The sequence below is a fragment of the Oryzias latipes genome, chromosome 16 (genome assembly GCF_053564925.1).
Source record: "Oryzias latipes strain Hd-rR chromosome 16, Olatipes_Hd-rR_3.1".
In the NCBI taxonomy this organism is placed as follows: Eukaryota; Metazoa; Chordata; class Actinopteri; order Beloniformes; family Adrianichthyidae; genus Oryzias; species Oryzias latipes.
The window spans coordinates 32253604-32274703 of NC_136252.1; the positions used below are offsets into that span (position 1 = coordinate 32253604).

The 21100-nt window shown below is 44.5% G+C and overlaps 3 protein-coding genes and 1 long non-coding RNA gene across 6 annotated transcripts; 2 read left to right on the forward strand and 2 right to left on the reverse strand.

The window, feature by feature from the left end:
* Positions 1 to 6608: 6608 nt before the first annotated feature.
* Positions 6609 to 7485, reverse strand: her7 (hairy and enhancer of split related-7). Its single transcript, NM_001104810.1, has 3 exons — positions 7441 to 7485; positions 7158 to 7250; positions 6609 to 7076 (listed from the first exon to the last, which is right to left on the reverse strand). Exons 1-3 carry the CDS (start codon positions 7483 to 7485, stop codon positions 6609 to 6611), a joined length of 606 nt encoding a protein of 201 aa, NP_001098280.1.
* On the forward strand, positions 6808 to 10527 carry LOC144984385 (uncharacterized). 2 transcript variants are annotated; one of them, XR_013648018.1, is made up of 4 exons: positions 6808 to 6947; positions 7070 to 7160; positions 9244 to 9354; positions 10416 to 10527. It is a non-coding gene; the product is annotated as an uncharacterized LOC144984385 (long non-coding RNA). The 2 variants fall into 2 exon arrangements; XR_013648017.1 differs by lacking the exon at positions 10416 to 10527 and having other exon boundaries at positions 9244 to 9366.
* A 429-nt stretch (positions 10528 to 10956) lies between these two features.
* pbx2 (pre-B-cell leukemia homeobox 2) lies at positions 10957 to 17976 on the reverse strand. Its single transcript, XM_004078372.4, has 8 exons — positions 17744 to 17976; positions 17048 to 17121; positions 15205 to 15449; positions 13834 to 14024; positions 13564 to 13699; positions 13278 to 13419; positions 13067 to 13161; positions 10957 to 11632 (listed from the first exon to the last, which is right to left on the reverse strand). Exons 1-8 carry the CDS (start codon positions 17974 to 17976, stop codon positions 11558 to 11560), a joined length of 1191 nt encoding a protein of 396 aa, XP_004078420.1. The 3' UTR covers positions 10957 to 11557.
* On the forward strand, positions 17951 to 20939 carry gpsm3 (G protein signaling modulator 3). Of its 2 annotated transcripts, none has more exons than XM_004078373.5 (6): positions 17951 to 18091; positions 18723 to 18816; positions 19159 to 19584; positions 19809 to 19974; positions 20049 to 20293; positions 20370 to 20939. In XM_004078373.5, the coding sequence occupies exons 3-6, from the start codon at positions 19198 to 19200 to the stop codon at positions 20508 to 20510; spliced, it is 939 nt and encodes a 312-aa protein (XP_004078421.1). In that variant the 5' UTR covers positions 17951 to 18091; positions 18723 to 18816; positions 19159 to 19197; the 3' UTR covers positions 20511 to 20939. The 2 variants fall into 2 exon arrangements, with proteins under 2 accessions (XP_004078421.1, XP_078788737.1); XM_078932611.1 differs by having other exon boundaries at positions 17953 to 18091; positions 18367 to 18816.
* The last annotated feature ends 161 nt before the right edge of the window (positions 20940 to 21100 follow it).

Consider the following 21100-nt stretch of genomic DNA (forward strand, 5'->3'; position numbering starts at 1 on the left):
TATTATGAAGCGCATGTTCGCTCATCATTGTATTTTTAATCCGTGTGGTCAGTGCTTTTTCTGTTGAAGAACGGAGCCGGAAGAAGGGTTAGGAGTAGGCTAACATGTGCTAACAACAACATTTAGCTTTGGATGAACATAAAATCCATGCAGGAAATGCTGCAATCTGCATCTTGGCCGCACGTAAATACGTGGGAATAACATCAGCCTTTCTTTTATGGGGACACGACTGGAACCACGAATCCACGTGATTTGAAGGTTTCTAAGAACTGAGCAGCATTTCTGCTCTGAAAAGCTCACACACCGGCTTTTGGGCGGACCAAGCTCTGCTCGGAAACACAGTTCCACCGGTCAGACACGGTTCTCCTGAGTCCGGGAGCTCGTTCACCCAGAGCTGCGGGAAGCATTGCAGTCCGAAGCCTCCCACACAGAAAGCGCACACGTAACAAAGCATCCTCCCCTCCCCTCAAACACAAAGCTATAAGTCAGGCTGCTCTGCTCAAAGAGATGAGTCGCTCGGTCCACCGGCAGCCGCGCCCAGACCGCGCAGGGTCTGGACGTCGTCGGGGGGCACGAAGCACTCCTCCTCAGCACCCTCTCCCTTGGGAGAAGCAAGGAGCCCGCGGGGCGAGGGCAGATTGGAGCAGCCGGTCGGTCCTGTTTGCGCTCCAAAGCTTTCTCTGGAGCAAAACACGTCTATGCATGACGTTAAACCAGAGCAGTAGTGACACATGATCGGAATGAACCGTTTACATGCACAACAATCGGCTCAACAATTGCATAACCCACTTATCTCGATTGGAAAGAAGTTTTGATCCGAACGAGTCTGATTGGTGCAGAGTATTCTGATCAGCGTGTTTACATGACGCATTTTTCTTCCGATTAGGCGTGCATTCCGATTACTTTGGTCCACGTAAACACAGTTTGACTCAAAATAAAATGTCTCCAACGCCTGACCGTCTCTGCCTCTATGTCATCGGATCACCGCTGGTGAAGCCTTTAAAGCTTGAGGCCTGTTTTGTAGCTACTAGATCACTAGATCTTTTGAAGACTGGCATAGAGTGACTCAAAACCCCGGAAGAAAAGGTGGTTATAGGTTCGTGTATTGAAGACTTCAGTCTTTACTAAGGGTTTCGGATGTGGATGATCGCAGAGAGCACACTGGTCAAGTGTGTGTATTCTCCCAAGCAATGACAAACCAGAGGATAACCTTTTTCTGTTCCTTCTTTAATCTGGGTTTGGCTTTAAAGTCCAGCAAATGTATATTCCTGGTTTGGGTTTGTGTGTGTGTGGTTCTAAACACAGAATGAAGAAAACAAACAATACAATTATAATAAACCAAATTCAATAATAATAAGTCTTAATAATAACAACTTAGCCTGTTATATCTGCACAATACAAACATTCCACAAACCTCGATAGAATCAATACTTAAAATATTATACCAAGAAAACTTATGATAATTGTAAATAAATCCAATAAACTTCTAACCAAAACTAGCTTTGTTAAGTTAGCAGAAAATGTCCACACCAATAAACAACATATTTTACCCTAATATAAACACAAAAAATGGGCTCACCGCTCTCATGGACGCACACACGAGCTAATTAAACTGAACTGCTCTGGAAACTTCTCCATTTGCTCCTCTGTTCACCTCTGCTTACAAATTATGATTTTAGTAACTCAAAAAACGGAACAACGCCTCAAGCCACTCTTCATAACAGTTCGTAACCCCAACACTGCATAAAGGGAAAAAAAACTACAGATTCAACAGCTTTTAGATTCGACTCGGACTTTGCTTTGATCTCATAGTCTTCAGATATCTGCCGAGAATTGTAATATTCTATTGCTTCTCAATGAACCTTTTGTCAATCTCACTTTGGGTTTCATTTTCCAATCGACAAATCCAGGAGGAATCAAGGAAAATTCCAACATTTTGCTGGTGGACTGGCTCAGGAGTTATGTGGACGCCTTTGGAGAGGTTCTGGACTGTCTTAGAGCGTGACAAGCCTTTCATCTGGGGTAGGTGGGACCTTTGAGCTCTCAGTCAGTCACTCATCAACCTGTTTTCTCTTATAGAGGCAGCACGGTTAGGAGAACCTGTTCCGTGGAAGAACATTCAAAACTAGATTTCAATGATTAAATCTGATTAAACGAGACTTCTGGAAAAATGTCAAACTAAAGATGTGAGAGTAGAATTGACTTACTTACTCAATAAATCAGTCCTGATTTCAAACACAAACCTAAGGAGTTTGACCTTTAACCTATCCATCTTTCATTTGGTTTTTATGTCATTATGTCACTTTGTGTTTTTTTAATCATTTATTTTGTTTGATTAAAGGTTTTATTTAGGTGTTTGTGCTGCATTTTGAAGAACAATTTGTCAGTTTGTTTTCTGAAAAAATCCCAAATATTAAGCTTGTCTTTCTTTTATGACTTGTTGTAAAAAGGTTCAGACAAACCAGGTCAAATGTCCTCACGATGATTACCTTTATTTTAAATTAAAATCAAACTGATTTTTTTGTACCTTGATGTGGATTCAAGTCTGCTAGTAGGAACTGAAGCTAAATTTAATTTCTAAAGCTGTTAAGTTAACGCATTTAACACTTGTGGGAAGGGGCCTCCCCTTAATGGAAACACATCTCCATGCGCGCGCGCGCAGACCATTGAGATCCAGATGATTCGTTGAGCCACAACACAAAAGGGCGTTTTGACGGACAAATTCTTCTCTTCACTTTGAGTTAAATTCCTTTGGATGGAGTTTAACGTAAGAGAGAAAACCTGTCGAGATGTGGTGGTTCATACGGAAAAGGTCTTGTTATAAACGTCTACAGTCTTGTGAGAAAATGCAAACTTCTGACTTAAAAGCAAAGCTGTCTCTTAGCACAACAATAAAGATCCGCCACCTCGTGTGGGCGCGTGCTGATGTTCGCACCTGAGAGCAGCACGCGCCCAGAAGGTGTCGGAAACTCGTGCGACGCAGATTTGCATAAAGACTCGCCAAGACCGCGTGAAACTCAACAAACGGCATCTTTTTTTCTTCTCCGCCTTTAGAAGAATCCAGGGAAAGCTGCGCGTAAAAGCGCAGAGAGCCGACGAAAACGTGAACCAAATGGCGAGGACGTGTCCGTGGGAACATGACGGAGCTCTCCTCCGTGACAAACGCTCAGTTATCCATCCTGACAGGTCATAAAAAGATCTGCTTTCCCACAGGGGCCTGCGCGACAAGTGCTAGGGAGCAAAAAATAAATAAAGGTTGGAGGAATTCCGTGCCCATAGATGACCAAATCCGTGCGCACAGATTTTTAAAATACGCTCTCGGCAGAGTTTGGAACGGTTATCGTAAAGAATCTTCCTTGTAATGTGTTCTTATTAAAGGATGTTACTCAACTGGGCCAACAAGATCTGTGCGCATGGATTGATTCGCAGTTAAAATATATTTACGCGCGGAATTCCACTGATTGTATTTCACCTCCCTGAGACGACCAAACACTAGAAGTTCAAAACATAAAATAAAACATTCGCCTTGTTTTACGTTAACTGTTCATTTCGAGTGTAGAAGAGAAACCGTTTATTTTTTAACTCTCTATTTGAAAGATAAACTCAACGAAGACAAATGTGTTCCAACAGAAAAATACTTTAATTTCTTTTTGTGACGCTTTGTCCTTAATTTTATGCGCGAGGCAAATGTTCTGGCACGAAACTTTTCCCGTCTGCCACTGAAACACACGTGTGACTGTGGGAGCGTGTCTTCGGGCGCTTTCTCCTCGCTGGGATGCGGACGTGGGCGTGGCTTTATTACCTGTGAAAAGTCATACTTGCCCCAGAAAGTGTGCGCCCCTTTTCCCACGGAAAAAGTCTCAGGCTCAACAATAGACACTAAACCTTTACAGATTATTGTCAGAATAAAAAGAAAAAAAAAAAAAAAACGAAGCAAACAAACAAAAACACGTTTTTCATCGTTTGGAAATGTATATTGTGAACTGTAAAGATTATTTGAATGAGTTGATTTGGCTCACATCATTCAATATATTATTGATGTATAAACATTCTTGAAATCAACAACACCAGTCAGATTATTGCAATAATCAGATCTGTTGGCGATTCATTTATGTCTTTGATTTTCTGCAGTTTTCTCCCTCATCTGGCCCCAGTTGGAGATTCGCTGCATTTCTATCTGTGTTTCTGCTTTCTTTTGCGCACCCCCCCCCCCCCCCCCCCCCGAAGAAAAACAGAATTTTAATCCTGCAAGTTCTACAGCCTGTTTCCCTATAGCTGTTATTCCAGACAAATAGAAAAGTTGTCAAACATAAGAGAAACACCAGTATGCTTGGGACTTTTTTAATTAAAACAAATGATATTATTGAGATAAATTGATGTACCATAAGGAAATTATCCAGTTTTGAACAAATCTATAATAAAACTTCTACTGTCAGATAAGGAAATCCGATTGTCCGGTTTGCTGAATCTGACAATTCCAGAGATCAGTTTACTTGGTGTATACGCGCACATGGCTGATGTTTTGCTGGAATAGGAAGTGATGCTCCTGCTGGGGTGCGTCTTCAGCCTCTTAAAAATGCAAAGTCAGCATGAAGTTTACAGCGCAGTCGTTGTGCACGCGCAGGGAAAGGCGGATTGACCTTTAATGATGATCGAATCCAAGCGGGTCATAAAAGCATAAACAGACGGGTTTTCCCACGAGAACAGACTGAAGGTCTGCAGTGGAACAGCCACAGCCGGAAATGAAACAAACCCAAAAAGTTATAAAAAATTCAGACTAAGTGCAGCCGATTTTTTTTTTTAAATGTTTGTTCAAGTTTATTCCATAGACTGACAACCAAACATCTTAAAATATAAAGTTCTCGTCTGTACAGCATGAAAATGAACCTTTTTATGTTTGAAGACTATACGGTGGCTGTTAAAGGAAAAGTTTGACAGAGATCTGTGAGGTAATTTTGAAAGGCTTCAAAGGCGGGAACACACAAACAAAACGTCATCACCATGACAACAGGCGGATGCTCCAGCATGTCTGTTTAAAAAAGAACTATTGGGGATTAAGTTAGATTTTTACCTATAGGTTAAGAAATCCAACATCTTTAAACAAATGTCAGTAGAAGCAAAAGAAAAGTGAATGTTTATAACTGGCAAATGGAAATTAAACATTTGCTTTAATCAAAAGAGAAAAAAGAGACATTTACTTTTATTGTAATCTGAAGGCTAAAAGCATGTTTTCCTCTTAACTGTTTATGTTTTTTCCACAACAGTTTAAGTTCCTTTCTATTTGAAAATGTTCCTTTTCCCCTTGAAAAAAAATGAATACTTGATTTATAGCATCAGCAAATGCCCGAGTAATAAAAAATGTATAAACATTTCCTGTTTAATAAATCATTACTTACATATTTTTAGATGTACATATTTTAGCGACGTTTTATCTTTTAACTCCTATTTCTTATTATATTTCTAAATCCTAACTAATTTTTATCAAGTATTAAATATTATTTTATCCTTTTAATCCACTATCTATCTATCTATCTATCTATCTATCTATCTATCTATCTATCTATCTATCTATCTATCTATCTATCTATCTATCTATCTATCTATCTACCTACCTACCTACCTACCTACCTACCTACCTACCTACCTACCTACCTACCTACCTACCTACCTACCTACCTACCTACCTACCTACCTACCTACCTACCTACCTACCTATCTATCTATCTATCCATCCATCCATCCGTCCATCCTTCCATTTATAAATAGAATTATGACGATATTTGCCTGTTTTTTTTATGAATACAGCAAAAAGTGAAACATTTGACAATAAAAAAGACAAATGAAGGTGTCGGGTGGCTTTTGCTGATCTGTGAATAAATGTGAGGATGCACATCTATTTAGGGAGGAAAGAAGAAGACAAGAGCCATGATGGTTTTTCTTCTACGTTTATTTGGCGAGTTTTCATTATTTGAATCCGTGCCGATGGAATAACTGCTACAAAGAAAATCCAAGACTTTATTTGGGCTTTTCCTTTGAATAAATAACGGGTGGGTGTGTGTGTCCGTGAGTTTGAACTGCAGAAGATCCTGAGATGCGCCCGCAGGAAAAAAGGATCTGGAAAATCACCAAACGCGTTTTCATATAAACATATTTTTATTGTTTTTAAATGTAAAAAAAAAAGAAAAAGTACGGCTTCATTAATATAGAAAAGAGAAGAGTACTGCTTTATTATTATAAAAGAAGAATACTGCTCACCATAGGGAGACAACCAGAATAAATTAGTGTGCAAAACAGACAAGAATATATTCGGTGGATTTTTACGCAGAGCCACAGGTGTCAGTCGCGCGCGCTGATTTCTCCCCGCTGCTGCGTGACGCCTGTGAGTCATTTGGAGATGATGGCGCGCGCCCCGCGGAGGATGCTGCTCCAGAATACTCACCTGCTCGAGTCCGCGCGTGCCCGCTGGCTGCCTCACTGATTGATCTTGTTCAAAAGTTAGAGACGTGCTACAGGACAGAGGTTTGAACGGTATTTACAGGCCTTGGGTGGGGTTTTTCCCGTGAATGTTCCGTCACGACGCTGCTGAGTTCGGCTGGTTGGTGACCGGGTCAGGGCCAGGGCCTCCACAGAGTCTGGCTGAGAGGGCCGGACTGGGCCGAGCCGTCTTTGCTCGCTGCTCTCTCGTGTCTGTGAGGCTGCGCAGCTCTGGCTTGGCTTTGCTGGACGGGCGGCGCGCCGAAGACCTGCGCGCGCAACCTGTCCTTGGACTTCTGCCGCAGCTTCTGAAGGAGGGACCTCGTGTGCTGCAGGGAGCTGAAGGATCTGGTTTGGAGGCCGGAAGAATCAAAATCGGAACGAGCAAGGCGGGTGGAGAAGGTAGCATCCAGCGCAGGTCCCAGCCAGAGGCCCTTTCCCTGAGGGCCCAGGAACCGGGAGGCCCTCCGCAGGCAGGTGGAGAACCCATCCCGGAAGGACTGCTTCTGGCCACTTCTCGTCTGTTCTTTGGTGGTTTTCTGGAGGAAGATGACTGTGTGTTCCAGGATCTCAGCCTTTTCAACTCTGTGTTTAGGAGTGACCTGCGCGACAGCAGCAGCAGCGTGAATCAACGGATCATCAGCACGAGGACAGAAAAGCACCCAAAGTGGATCTGAACCGACCTGGTGAGGCTCCGGCAGAAGCATAGTCCTCAGTCTCTCCAGGCTGCGATTCATCCTCTCCCTGCGACGCTTCTCCACCTGAGATTTTAGTAACTAAAAGCAGGATGAAAGAATATGCACGGCCCAGATTTAAGGAAGCACAAATCAAACTTTACAGCTTCTCTAAAACACGATGATTTAAGCCAAAAAACAAACTTCCTGGATCAGCAACGATCCTTTCCGCATGAGCAGGGTTATTGTTTCCCAAAACCACTTACGGAACCTGCGCAGGCAGTGGAGTTACCTTTCTGTTGCTCGTCGATTCATCCTGATCTTGCAACAGCTTCATCCTGATGTGCAAGCTGTTTCCTCCCAGTCTGCAACTGGCTGGTCTCTGCTGCCCGCGGGGGGCTTTTACGTTCTCCCCGCCCCCACACCCCTCCTTCTGCCGCTGCAGGTGATAGAAAGGGGATCCAGCCTCCACCTTCCAAACTCCACCTCGGGTTCACTCTTTCTTTAGAAGAAAATCTGATTTTATACTAAAGAAATAATTCAAAGCGGAAATTGTGTCATTCTAAATCCAAACAAACAAATGGAATCAAAATGATGAGACGTGCGTAAAACAGTCTGCGCGTAAAAGTCTATGCTAAAAATAACATTTAGGAATGAAACTGAGGCTTGAATATGGAGTATATCTAATACTTTACTAAATATTTTCAGCTTTGGTCATGAAAAAGCTGATCGCCCGTTCCAGTTTTCCCGCAAATCGGTCAGAAAAAAAGGAAACTTCTGATCCGTTTCAAAGTTTAGAAAATCCCAAATAGATTGCAAGTCGTTTATACAGGCGGACGCAGTTTTCAAAAACTTTTAAAAATGTTTATTTCTTGTCAAGATGAAGCAACTTGAACTCAAATGTTTTGCCTCTGAGAGCGCATGAACTTCTGCGCGCCCTTTTCCATTTCCCACTGGACCGTGCCGTGCAGTTGGCGTCCTTACTCCGTCTTCCACGTTTTGAGCGCGTTGTTGCGTTTTCGACGAGTGCCCAGGTGTCTGTTTTGGCCCCTGCGCAGTTCCGCCCCGGCTGTGAACGCACATGTCACAGTTGTCCACGCGTGCCATTTGTTCCGCTGCCTCGTGCTCGCGCCGCCTTTGATGGCCCTTTGATCTAGCGGTGCACCGTGGGAAGGCGACAACGCGCACGCGACAGCTTTTGTCATTCCACCTTTTGGACCTGAAGGAGTCTCTGTGAGGAAGATGCAAAGGATTAACATCCTAAAGACTCCCAGAGGAGCATGAATGACAATCTGAAGTCCACACAACTGAGAAACTTCAGGCTTTTATCTTGAAAAGAACTTTTTTTTAAACTGAAATGTATATTTCAAAACTGCAGAAGGGCCACAATTTATATATTAGTATATTTATATATATTAATAGTATTTCCTCATCTGTTCCTGCATCCTACACCCGCATTCATTTGAATCTAAGCTACTTCTCTCAGTGAACTTTGTTTCATACATCAACGGTTCTGACAGCAAGAGAATATGACAGAAAGAAAAACGACCCATGGCTAAATCTAAGCTCATATAAGCTTCTTCAATACTTCTCTTGTACAAATTATTCCAATAAAGCCTCATCTGTGTTTTGATAATGATCTTTTTATGTGAGCAACACGCATCTCTGGAAAAGTAAAGTCCACAGTGGGGAAAAACACTCATCTCAAGGGTTAAAAACAGTCTTCCATTCCAACAATACATCAAAACACTCAAAATATGAAAAAAATGTCTTTCCTTTTATGATGGTCTCAAGGTTTTTCTAAACATTTTTTTGTTTTGGGATTTTTTTCCTTCTGAATTTTTAGGAAATGTTTGATTGTCAGCAAAGTCCTATATTTTTTATAAACTCCTGACGTTTTTGTTTAACCCAAATATCTTCTAAAAAAACGTTAATATTTTCAATAAAAAGTTGATTTGTGCTTTTTAGCCGATGATTTTTTACTTTAATTTGCTTTAATTATAGACCTTTTCAATGTTTGTGATGATGATTTGAAACAGTTTCTGTCTCAACAAACCGACCTTGTTTCTATTCTCATCATTTCTTCTGATTCCAGGACTTCCTTGACTGTAATAAGTCAAGCGGGCCACCAGGGGGCGGTGCAGCTGCCAGTTGGATTGGTGGTTTCCAAACATTCTTCGCCTTGTCTTTGGTGTGCGCTTTTAAGGTAACAACTTGGTGGGTTCATCAAGAGAAGCAGAGATTTTTCTTCTGCTCAGTTTATTTATTCCAGTCTGTAAGGAGTCCAGATCTGTCTGGAATCTCTGAAGGCTGTGGTGGAGCGGAGGACGCTGACCAAGCTCAAGAGTGTCCTGAAGGACACAATGGCTGTCCCTGCACATACAGAAAGTCCTTTAGACCCATTCCGTCCGTTCATTCATTTATAAAGTGTAGCTTTGAAATATTTACAATATCTAAATGATAGAAATGGTAATTTTTCTTTAAAATTTGAACTTCTTTTACTTTCAATAGGGGCACACAAAATCCTTTCAAAATAAAAGTGTCATAAGATTCTCCTGCTACAGCAGATTGACTTGATTTAAAAATGCAAACAAGTCAAGATAAAAATCACATTTTCTATCATTGACTTTGGTACATCCGTTTTAAATATATATACACATATTTATATATATAAAAATATAAATAAACAGAATGCATTTATATAACTTAAAGAGCAACTAGACGCTGTTGTGCAGCAGAAGTTAAGAAAATGTTCTCTAACCTTATTTTAAAAACAACCCACTTTGACCAAACCTTTTATCATCATCTTGATCAGCTTCAAATCCCTGCTGGGACTTTTCTGTGTTGTGGAGTCCTTCGTTCACGCGTGGATTTTCTCCTCCCACAGTCCAAAATGGTTTTCATGGGTTAACTGCTTTCTCTAATGACCTCTTAGGCGTGTTTGTGTGTGAGTGTGTGGCCCCGCAACAGACTGGCGACCCGTTCGGGGTGAACCCCGCCTTCACTCAACAGTAGCTTGGATAGACTCCAGTGACCCCGTGACCCTGAAAGAGATTCGCTGGGTTCTAAAGATGGATAGAACGGCCAAAACTTAAAGAACTTCAACAAATAAACGGAAACCACAAAATCCTTTACTTATCTCAATTATTAGCATTTTCCTTGTGCACCTAATGTTTTGTTCTCCTGCTTTCTATATTTCTCTTGTTAATTCTTAAATGCTTTTTAAATGACATGTTGGTTTATGCTTTTTTTAATGTATTTATGGAGCCTTGTGTGACGAGTAAACGGAGGGCTGAGCAATTTCCCTGGAGATCCCTGACCCGACCCCCACAGAGCAGGTCTGGGATCAGCTGAAGCGGGAACAGGATGATTGTTTACGCCCCCCCATCCCATATAGTGACCCGGCAGAACTGTGGGAGAGTGGAGCGCCTCAGACCATCAGGAGCACAGTGAGGAGCAGGAGGCGTCACTGTCAAGACGGTGGAAATGCCTGCTACTGATGTGGTCAATGTTCCTTATTTGGGTATTTCCTTATTATTGTCTTCATATTTGGGGTAATAAATATCAAACGATAGAAAATTCTGCCTCTTCTCATTCATTCCGAGTAAAAATAAAGGAAACTTTTACGTATTTTCTTAAAAATTCACACCAAATAGAAAAAAATACTTCTGGAAATAACAATATCCCTAACTTCTTGTGTTCCTTTTTGATATAAATGGTCAAAAATGTTGAGAGAAATCCTTTGAAAAGGGCATCGAGGTCATGAAAATCTGGATTCTCACGTGTGTCGACGTCTGAAAGCAAAGCAGCCTGTGAAAACAGAGTTTATTGTAAAAGAGGTAGAGAGAATACAGGTGTTTCACTGTACAGAATAGGACAGCACTGTTGAGACACTCATTCAGAACGCTCCCACCGTGGACTCCAGCACGCCGCACTCGCCTGACGGGGACACGCCGCCGCCGCCGTACAAAAACAGCAAAGGAAAACACACAGAAGAAACACACAAAGTCTTTGGATTTTCTCTATTGCCCTCTCATTCGCTAACTCTTTTCCGACCCATTCACTAATAATAAAACCAATAATATTAATAATGATATAGTGTGCTAAAACATGGATAATGCAGCCCCGCCCCTTTCCCCCCTGACCACAAAAACATCTCAGTAACATGTCATATTAGTGGAAATCAAACGCACAGTCCCATAATAAAACCACACCTGCATGCACGTGCGCACGCCTTTGCTCAGGCAGCGGAAATGAGCGGAAAAAAACAACAAAAAAACCAACAACACTTAAAACCAAACAAACGATTTACAACAACAACCGCAGCCCGGCGGGGCGTGTGGTGTCATTCCTTCTGTCCCTTCCTCAATCTTTCCGTCGCTGTCGTTCTGTGCCGGTGGGCGGGGCCATCAGTCGGAGTTGTCCGAGCGGTCGCTGTGTGGGGAGGGCGGGGGCGAGCTCCGACCGGGCCAGTTTCCGTTGTGCTGCGGAGGAGAGGAGGAGTCAGACGTAAAGCCTTCATGACATCATCGCCTGAGCGCCGGAGCGCAGCGCCAGCTGCTCAGACGAGGAGGGGGCTTGATCTTTAGGCGGCCGCTCCAACGGGATCACATGACTGCGTTCGTGCACATTTCAGCGCAGAATTCACTATTTAGGAGGGAGGGAATAGAGTAAAACGTTTTTCTTTCTTTCTTTCTTTCTTTTCCCTTCAGGGGTCAAAGGTTAAATCAGCTTCCTCCATCTAAGCCTGTCTTCTGTGTCCTCCCCTCTAACACCAGCTACCTTCATGTCGTCCAACACTTTCTTCTTCTTACATTTTCCTCCTCTCCCTCTTTCACCAACAGTAGTCCCGTTTCCACCGGCACCCTGTTGGTGAAAGCATCGACGGCGGTCATGGTTCCTTCCTGACACAACCATCTGGACGTATCCAGGCTTGGGACAGGCACAATGGCCCTCATGGCTACATGATTTTATTGAATCTTCCATTTCTGTCAAATATTTGCAGCCGGTTTATACTTCGACTCTGTGATGTACGTTTTCCCCTAAACGTCAAAGTGGATGCTGACAAACTTTAGCTGCGTCCGACTTTCAGAGTGAGGGCTAAATAAGGCAACGTAAAAATAACACAACCGTCACAAAACTGATTTTCTAAATTTAATATTAAACATGAATCCAGATATACTATCAGTACAGGTGTAACATTAGAGAGACAGTCGCAGTGTAAACTGTCGCAGTTCAATAAATCCATATTTCAGGGAAAAACTCCTGGTTTTGTCTGAAAAAAGGCAGATTTATTTTTTTTTTGAAGGCGAAGACTTCCTCGCTGGTTCTTTTCTCCCCAAAGAAACTTTAAAAACGTCTTTGTTTTTTAGTAACTTTGTCAGTTTGAGGCTGTTCTTTTAGCGGTCAGAGAAGCCGTTTTGACAAGGCGGTAAAAGTATTTCAGACACGTGAAAAGGCGAAAGCGTCAACAGTGACGACCGAATCTGGTAGTTTTCCAAAATAAAACATCCTTTAGAATTAGAAAAGCAAAATATTGGAAAATAATCAAAGTTACTGTATTTGTTTGTTTCGTTTTTTGTCTGCGTCCTGGTACTAAGTCATCCACAGCGCCGTAGCGGTCTGCACCTCGGGGGTTAGAGTCTAGAGTTTAGATTCAAATGAAAGTTGTGTTTACGCTGGCGTCAGCATGTGTTGTCTGGACACTGAACGTCTCCTGTGATGTGTGGATGTGCGCCTTTAAGTGTTTACGTTTACAAGGGATGTGGGAGGAGCTTACAGTGTTGCTTCTGGTAAAGTTAGAATTAGAGTCTTAACATAAAAGCTGCTCTCCCGGGATTATAAAGTCCACAGTCTGGATAACAACCCAGAGCTTTTGCTTCTCTCGCGGACGCAGATCCTGAGCGGCGGGTCCGTACCTGGCCTCCCATCTGGTATGCAGACTGCTCTCCATTCACACCTGGAACCCCGAGGAACATGTCAGCCGAGCCGGATAGGGAGAAGGAGCCGGACCCTGGAGAGAGACACGTGGCGTCCACATTAAGCAAACCCTGCAGGCAGAACACCGTTTCCTACAGCGAGCACCGCCTGCAGGGCGGAGGGAATAAGAACGGGGGTCCCCCTCCCCACCTGTGGAGTTGGGGGTGTGCGGAGAGTCCTCGCCCTGCCGGGCCCCCAGGGCCGTCTTCATGGCATACAGGTTGGCCTCTTCCTGGAACTTGCCGATGTTTTTTTTGTAGCGGATCCTCTTGTTGCCGAACCAGTTGGAGACCTGGAGAAAGAAATGAATCAAGTCTTTCTTGTGTTTTCTTTTGAGCACAGAATATTCTTCGTTTAACTACAGGCCCTTCTTTTGGCAGCAGGTTCTAAATAAAGCTCTGATATTTTGAAGACAGGGCATCTTTGTGTTGATCACCTGGGAGACGGTGATTCCACACTGTTTGGCGAGCTCCTCTTTGGCTTCTTCGCTGGGGTACGGGTTGGACAGGTGGGAGTAGAAGTACTCATTCAGGACCTCTGTGGCCTGTTTGCTGAAATTGCGTCGCTTGCGTCTGATGAGAATAAAAGTAAACTAAGTAAACAAAGAGGACTTTCTCTCCGTATATAAATAAGATGAAAATCCAAAAGAACAGAACCAAACAAATATCAGGAAAAGTGCAAACTCCAACGCTGAAGCGCGGCTGACCTGGCGTCCAGGAAGCGGGACCTGAGGATCATGACGGCCTCACAGGTGCTCTGCTTCAGCTGCGTTTGGATGGAGCTGAACTTGCGGTGGATGATGGCCACCATGCGCTCAATCTCCCGCGGCGTGACGGGCCGCGTGCGTGACTGCTCCCGCAGCAAGTTCATCACGTGCGTGGTGAACTCGGTGCACGCCTGCGCGAAGGAGGAAGAGGAGCAGACAGGAATCAGACACACAACAAAACGTTGTGTCTGTTTGCAGATTTCCCAATAGAAGGAAAACATTTGTGACGTTCCCATCAGAGGCCATTAAAGCTTCAGTTTGAGTGTTTGATCACTTCAGTGGAAAACAAACAAGGGGTTAAATCATTGCTGCCAACTGAAATCAGACTCATGATGTCAGATTTGATTCCTGACGAGTCGTGGGTCTGGATGAACTCATCCAGAACTGCTACCGTTTAAAAGAAAAAGGAAAGATATGTTCGACTGGAGCCGTGTGCACCTGAAACCACCTTAGTTAAGGCCATAACGGCGTCCTCCTCTTTAACCTCCTCTGTGATTCATGAGTGGAAGTAGAGAATCCACTGGACTGATGCAAACAGATCCAGGAAATTGTGTTTGTCCGCTAAGTCTATCAGATCTCACTCTGTCTTTGTTTTTTATTGTTTTGATTTCTTCCTCCTGTTTAAGAAAATGAATGAACCCTTTAACCCCAGAGCTGCAGCTCCAGTCTTTGAACTACCACAACTCCTCAACCGTTTACACAACTAACGTAGTTCCAGTGGATTCTGAAGTGGAGAGAAGCAGCCTTGCGCTGCTGTGCAACACTTTGCAGGAGTGAAGTCTTTATGCGATCGGTGTAACCCCACTGATTCTGACGCAGAAAAAAACAGGTTGATTATCAGCTTTTCACGCTTTTCTCTGAACCAGAATCAGCGGGTCGATGCGTGAACGGACAGTCATGGGAGATCAAAGAGCGTTTGTCATTTAGTGTCCGGTGTTAAAGCCTTAAAAGACGTGGTGGTTTCAACAGTTCTTGTGTTTTGTTTAGATGTTTCAGTTATGTGAACAAATCTGTCAAATATTCTGTTAGAGAGAAGCTTTCCAACCCCGCTGCAGAACAAGAACAGGCTGGTTGGGTGCTGACATGGACCAAGCTGGAACCAACCAACAACTTACATGCAGCTTGTTTAGTTGTGCAGTAAAGCGTGTTTTAAGGTTTGACAACATATCTCAGAGCTTAAGGTTCAACAACAGGGAAAGAAATGTGCTCCTGAGCTAACATGCCAGCGGATTACGCTCCTGCAGGGCAGCTTTAGTTCAGGCAAGCGTGTACAGGCAAAATCAGAGCTCTGCTCCTGTTGCGACACGGTACCTGCTCATACTTCTCCAGCTCAGTGTGGTAGATACTGCGAATCTGGCTCAACTTGCTTTTGTAGTCGGAGTGCTCGAGCGAGCTATCGGGAGACATCCCGCCTGAGCTGGTGGCCGCAGAGACGGCGGCGGCCGCCCCGCCGCCCTTCTCTGGCCCCGCGACGCCCTCCGCCAGCAGCATGTTGTCCAAACGCACCAGCTGAGGATCCTGAGGCTCCTCCTCCTGCGTGTTCCTCATGGACAGGCCTGTCAACGAAACAAAGAAACGGCTCAGAGCTTTACCTCCACACGGAGAACGTCTTCCCTCTTTCTACACTGGGAAATGTTTGCTGGTTTTATTCATTCTACAAAGAAATTCTTTTTTCTCAACAAGAAGGAGACACTCTCACAAAAAATAAAAAAGCTGAGCATAGCATAGCTTCTACATGCAGAGAAACAGAAAAGAAATAAGATTTGGTTTTAAATAATTATAATAATAATTGATACTTTATTTATCCCACAATGGGGAAATTCGACTTCGCATTTTGACCCATCCCCTGGGGGGAGGGGGGAGCTGCAGACTAGCCCTGCTTGGGGGGCTGACAGTTTGAGAGCAGGGATCGATCCGCCAACCCTTCAGTTGTTGGACGACCTGCTCTACCGCCTGAGCTAAACTGCCGCCAAAGACTCACTCTAAGGAAATTGGTGGTTTTGCTGTTTTTGACATGCTTTTCATGTTTTTTTGGAGGACCTATATACATAAAATTAAGCTTAAAATTGCATTGCATTGTAATTTTATTTAAATTGCTGTGTATCAGGAGCAGAAGACCTGTCATCTGGCTCTAAACTGTACGGCTGGATAGCTCCAATACTGCTCACCATAATGTTAGGTTGGGGGTGTGGGGGGCTGTAAGCTAGCAGGAGAGAGTGTAAACAGAGAACTCTCAGTTTTGGATAAAGGAAAGGGGTAGGGGGGTTGGTTTGCACCAATAGTCCCAGTCCTAACTCAGAGGTGAATATGTAAAGAGCTACTGCTGCTCTGCAGAAACTAAGCCCTAAAAAAACGGCACAGTTTAAAAAAAAAACACATTTTGGCTAAAAACGACAAAATCAAAATGAAAAGACCCCTGGGAACGTTTGGAAAATAGGATGATCCTGGTGGGTCTTTAAGCTTTCACTTCAACAGTAATTCAGAGATTTTGATTTCCACCCCAATCAGACCTCCTTTGAGCCTGTTATTGTTTCCTGACCTGTTCTCATTAACCTGTAGCTATGTTTCCCCCCTAAATGCATTTAGGTTCAATACCTTTAGTTTATTCCAGTGAGATTCTCTGTTTTAAAGTCATGCAGCATCTGCTATGGAGTTTTAAAGCGCTATAAAGTAAAGTTATAGCCTGGTGGTTCACCAACAAGTGCAAATAAAGTGGTTTTTGTTTTGTTTTGTTTGGCAATCAAGAACAAGAATAAGAAATTAAAACAGGTGCAAAGATTAGCTGTTGTAGCTAGTAAAGTTCTTTAATTTTAATTAAAGATCCGTTAGTTATCGTCTCTTTAATCATTTTATAATGATATAATCTGGTAAAGGTGACAGTCAAAATGAGAAGCATAAACTGTCCCCACCTTTTTAACTCGGAGGCTAACATGTTTATTTGGTTAGCTGCTACTATCTGACAGCTTATATTTAAAGATACTGACAACCAAAGCCCTTGGTGTGTGCGCGTGCGTAGGCATTCATCTTGTTAATCCGTGCATTGACTTGCGATGACACAATGTCAACGCCGTGTAATAAAGCGCTCTCATGGCCGGGTAACAAGGGGCAACACAGGCCACACGAACATCCGTGTCTCCCACCAGCGTCCACGTACCCGTTTTTTCCTTGATCTCGCACAAGACGCTGAACAGTGCGGGCTTCATCCGGTGACAATTGAGTGCGTGTTTCCTGCAGCACACGGAGAAATCCAGTTTAAGTTCGCAGAAAGCCCACAAACAAAGTGACAGCATGTGAGTTGACCAAAACAAAAACACGGACTGTGGTGACGGACCTGCTGCCTTAAGCTAGGGTAATTTAGCCCCCCGTTAGCTCCTTGCTAGCTTAGCTAAGACATTGATAACAACTGAAATGTACGCCAGGTACGATTATAATTTCTCAAAATATTTTCTATATGGTAAAAGTTTCTTAATCTTAACATGCATGGGACGTGTTGTTGACGTTTACGTTATAGAAATCTGAACGTAGCTTTAGCTTGTTAGCCTTGGTTGAGTTAGCTTAGCATGCTAACAAAGGTAGAAATAATACAATCACAGCTGAAGAGGAATAAAGGGGTACAAAAGACAACAACATGAAAATGAAAAGACGTATATTGACAGAAAATATTTATTTTGATGTTAAAAAAAGACATAACATATACAACTTTGTTTTTCTGTGATTGTTAGGTTGTTAGCGTAAAATCTAAACAATAGGGTGAAGTTTGGGAAACTTTGCCCCGAGCAGAGGAGTCAAAACAAAAAATAGTTTTGAGCATTAAAATGTCGGAAAAAAACACGACAAAGCCGTCACTAACTTTGCTTGTGCCTCGTCCAAACTTTGGTCGGTGATAGTCATAATTTGCTGCAGAATGTCGCCAATATCCCTCCGGGTCTCATGTCCGTTTTCTGTTCCATCGAGGCCCGGCTCCGCTCCGTCCGACCGGTGCTGGTGGACCGAGTTGAGTGAATGCATCCCGGGGTGGCCGCTCACTCCCAGTCCCCTGCCGTTGGATGGCCCGTTGCCCGTCAGCGGCTGCTGCTGCAACATCTCAGAGCGACGCACAGGAGCGACGACTGCTGCCCAACTGCGCTCACGCACTCAGAGGGCAGGCCGATCCGAGGCATCGCGCAGAGCAGGGGCCCCTAGCGACTGACGGCGAAAGGTACAGGGCGCGCGCGCGCGCGCCGCTGCTTCAGGAAACCGCACAGCATCTGCGCGCGCGCTGCACATCCACCAAGCACAAGCGTGTGTGTGTGTGTGTGTGTGTGTGAACAGCGCGACTAGACACTAGAAGTTAAAAGCAGACAGTCCAGACTGAATTTGCCTTAAAGTTAAACTAGTGGGGTAAACAAACAAACAAACAACAAAAAAGTGTTCAGCCAGTTTATGCAGAGGGACAGACTGACATTCACCCGCTTGTCTGTCTACACGTTTCAGTTTGAGATCAACAGGATGTGTGCCAAAACCACAGTGGTGTCAGAGGAGCCCTGCGCCTGTTTCAGCATGTTGCAGTTTGCTCTGACTGTGCTGCAGTTAAAGTAACAGCTGCCCACATCTGAGCCCCGCTCTGTGGAGGGTTTGTCTGACAGCGCACCAATGGCAGAGCAGTTTCTTTCTGCTCTTCACCGCTCAGGGCAGCTCCAGCCTTCAGACGTGTGGTTACAGGGGTGGGCTGTAACAAGAGGAACAGGAAGAGAAGTGATAGAGAAGCGAGGCAGACAGAGGGGGTAAGAGCTTGTCACGTCGGTATGTGAAACTCCTCTTAGCAGGTTTTGGTTTTTTTTTTTGGTCAGGGTAAAGGGCAAGTGACGAGTCAGAAATGCTGCTTTCCGTCTGTGGTGACTTCGAGAGATGATGTTACGAGGGGATAAAGAGTAAAAGACAAAGGTAAGAGCTAAATTACCGTGTTTTCCTGATTATGTGGCAGTCAAAGCAGACTTTAGTGAGAAAAAAAACAGAAAAAAATCTCTGTTTATGAGAGAGTCTCATGGATTTCTGGCAAAATATGAAATGTAAATGCTCACCGAGCAATAAAACGGGACTTTTTATGAACAGAAATACTCTAACAGTGACATTTAGAGGCTCTGCCTAAACATCTGCATTCACCATGGCAAAACCTGCTCGACGGGTTTTTCTCATTTCCTCCGGGAGAAAAACACAGCTTTTGTGTCATGTTGTACTCCGAAGAGGTGGAAAACAGAGCGAGCCCTGAGTTTGTTTTCTTCTCAGGCACCACTTCTTCACACCCAAGGACTGCACGGAGTCGAAATGACCGAACGGGAGCTGCTGGAGCCTCTCATCATTGTCGAGGACGAAGACATAAGCGTGGCTGTCTCAGACAGAGACACGGCAGCCTCACCGAGCGGCGCCGAGGCGCCTGCTCACAAAGAGAAAGAGGAACACTCAGACGCCGGAGCCATGCCTGTCAAAGGGCAAAGTTTGGAGACGCAGCAAAGAGCCACCGAGGAGGGCCAGTCGAGGGAGGACAAAGAGGAATATGTGAACAAAAATGAAGATCTGAGCCGAGCTGGAAGTGAGGGACAGATGCAAAAAGAGGGCAACCCTCAAGAAAACCAGAGAGAGGAGAAGGAGAAGGGGTTAACCTCCACTGAGCAACAGCCTGAAGAGGAAGAGAAGCTAAAAGACCTCAAAGAGGTTGGTGTTCTGACTCCCTCACGTTACTTCTGCGGTGAATCAGTTAGAAGGTCAAAGCGAGAAGGAAGAGTTTGTTTGGAAAGTGCTGGCTCGACCGAACAAAAACAGCGTGTTTTGTGTCGCTGCGTGGGAGTGCTGGGGTGGGGGTGACTTCTTTTTGCATGCCAACAAAGAGTTTGTGCCACTCACTCAGAAACCACTCTGTCCCTGCCACCCACCCACAGGCTCACCGGTTAACCCCCGAGTTCCCGGAGGCGCTGTACGAGCTGCTTTGCACCCTTCAGGAGGGGAGGCGGCTCAACGACCAGCGCTGCTCCTTCAGCATGGAGAAGGGCATCGGGAGGAGGAGGTGCCACTCCGAGCCCAACGCCTCCAGGCCAGCACCCAGAGGTAGGAACCGTTCCAGAGTGCGTTTTGAAGGGATGAGGGTGATGAAGGCTCAGCTGTCTGCTTCTTCTCCCCAGTCACTTTTTCCTCGATGACCTCACTGCAGAAGGAGGAGTTTTTTGATCTGGTCGCCACCACTCAAGCCCGCCGGCTAAACGACCAGCGAGCCCAGCTGCAGAGCTCCCTCCCGTCAAAACAAAAGTCGCGGAGCTTCAGAGGCAGCTTGAGGCAGCTATCTTTGAAGAGACCCGCCCCGGTCGTTGCCCCCGCCCCAGCCGCTGCTCCTAAAGACGATCTGTACGACATGATTCTGACCCGACAGGTAAGCGGCCTCAAAACCTGAGCTCAGGCGTTCTGTTTGAAAGTCTCGGAAACATCTGACTGCGTTTCCTCGTCAGGCTCAGGGCAGGCTGGAGGACCAGCGCAGCAGAGCTCCAGGCCCCATGGACGACGAGGACTTCTTCTCGCTGCTCCTGAGGGTTCAGGGGGGGCGCATGGACGAGCAGAGGACTGTACTTCCACTCTTGTTGAAAACCTGAGACAAAAACAGAAACGTCGCAGCGACTGATTGTTGTGGCTTTGATTTCCTGTTTAGAATTTCCTTTTTTAACCCTGATGATGCTTTCTGCTGGAGATGCCTCGAATGTTAATCAGTGTTATTGTAAAAACGCTAAAGTTTAGAGCTTAAAATGTGACCCGCTCCTGATAAAAAGTTGACTTTGAGTTTGTTTTTTTGTCTTTGCCGGTGAGCGGCAGATGTGCTTGGCTGGTTTTTGTTGGAACCAGCGAGCTGTGGAGCGGCTGCTGCCATGCAGACCGTGGAACTGATCTCCTCTGTTATTTGTGCAGCCAAAGCACTGATCAGACACACTGGACTGGTGATCAGAGATTACAACAGGAGTCAGATCACGCAGAGCTTGACTGTACACAACAGTCCTTCTCCAGAATAAACTATTTCTGAATATTCATTTGTTTTATACATTTTTTTATATTCTAGTGGTGGGAAACTGGTTAAAAATGGATGTCCTTATAGGAGAATTTCCCATCAGTGAGCAGTATGATTGTAAAACTTCACTCTGACCATAAATAAAAGTGTTCACACAGGAACAGAACTAAAGATAAACCTTTG

What these genes read in the sequence shown, in the direction of transcription:
- gpsm3 (XM_004078373.5), top strand. Translation starts at nt 19,198, where the DNA reads ATGACCGAACGGGAGCTGCTGGAGCCTCTCATCATTGTCGAGGACGAA. An exon ending in CTCCAGGCCAGCACCCAGAG is followed by an intron (nt 19,975 to 20,048) that starts GTAGGAACCGTT and finishes TCTTCTCCCCAG; the next exon opens with TCACTTTTTCCTCGATGACC. An exon ending in ACATGATTCTGACCCGACAG is followed by an intron (nt 20,294 to 20,369) that starts GTAAGCGGCCTC and finishes TTTCCTCGTCAG; the next exon opens with GCTCAGGGCAGGCTGGAGGA.
- pbx2 (XM_004078372.4), bottom strand. Translation starts at nt 17,976, where the DNA reads ATGTTGCAGCAGCAGCCGCTGACGGGCAACGGGCCATCCAACGGCAGG. An exon ending in TTGGACGAGGCACAAGCAAA is followed by an intron (nt 17,122 to 17,743) that starts GTTAGTGACGGC and finishes CGTGTGCTGCAG; the next exon opens with GAAACACGCACTCAATTGTC. An exon ending in AGCTGGAGAAGTATGAGCAG is followed by an intron (nt 14,025 to 15,204) that starts GTACCGTGTCGC and finishes TCCTTCGCGCAG; the next exon opens with GCGTGCACCGAGTTCACCAC.
- her7 (NM_001104810.1), bottom strand. Translation starts at nt 7,485, where the DNA reads ATGAAGCTGTTGCAAGATCAGGATGAATCGACGAGCAACAGAAAG. An exon ending in AATCGACGAGCAACAGAAAG is followed by an intron (nt 7,251 to 7,440) that starts GTAACTCCACTG and finishes TCCTGCTTTTAG; the next exon opens with TTACTAAAATCTCAGGTGGA. An exon ending in TTCTGCCGGAGCCTCACCAG is followed by an intron (nt 7,077 to 7,157) that starts GTCGGTTCAGAT and finishes GCTGTCGCGCAG; the next exon opens with GTCACTCCTAAACACAGAGT.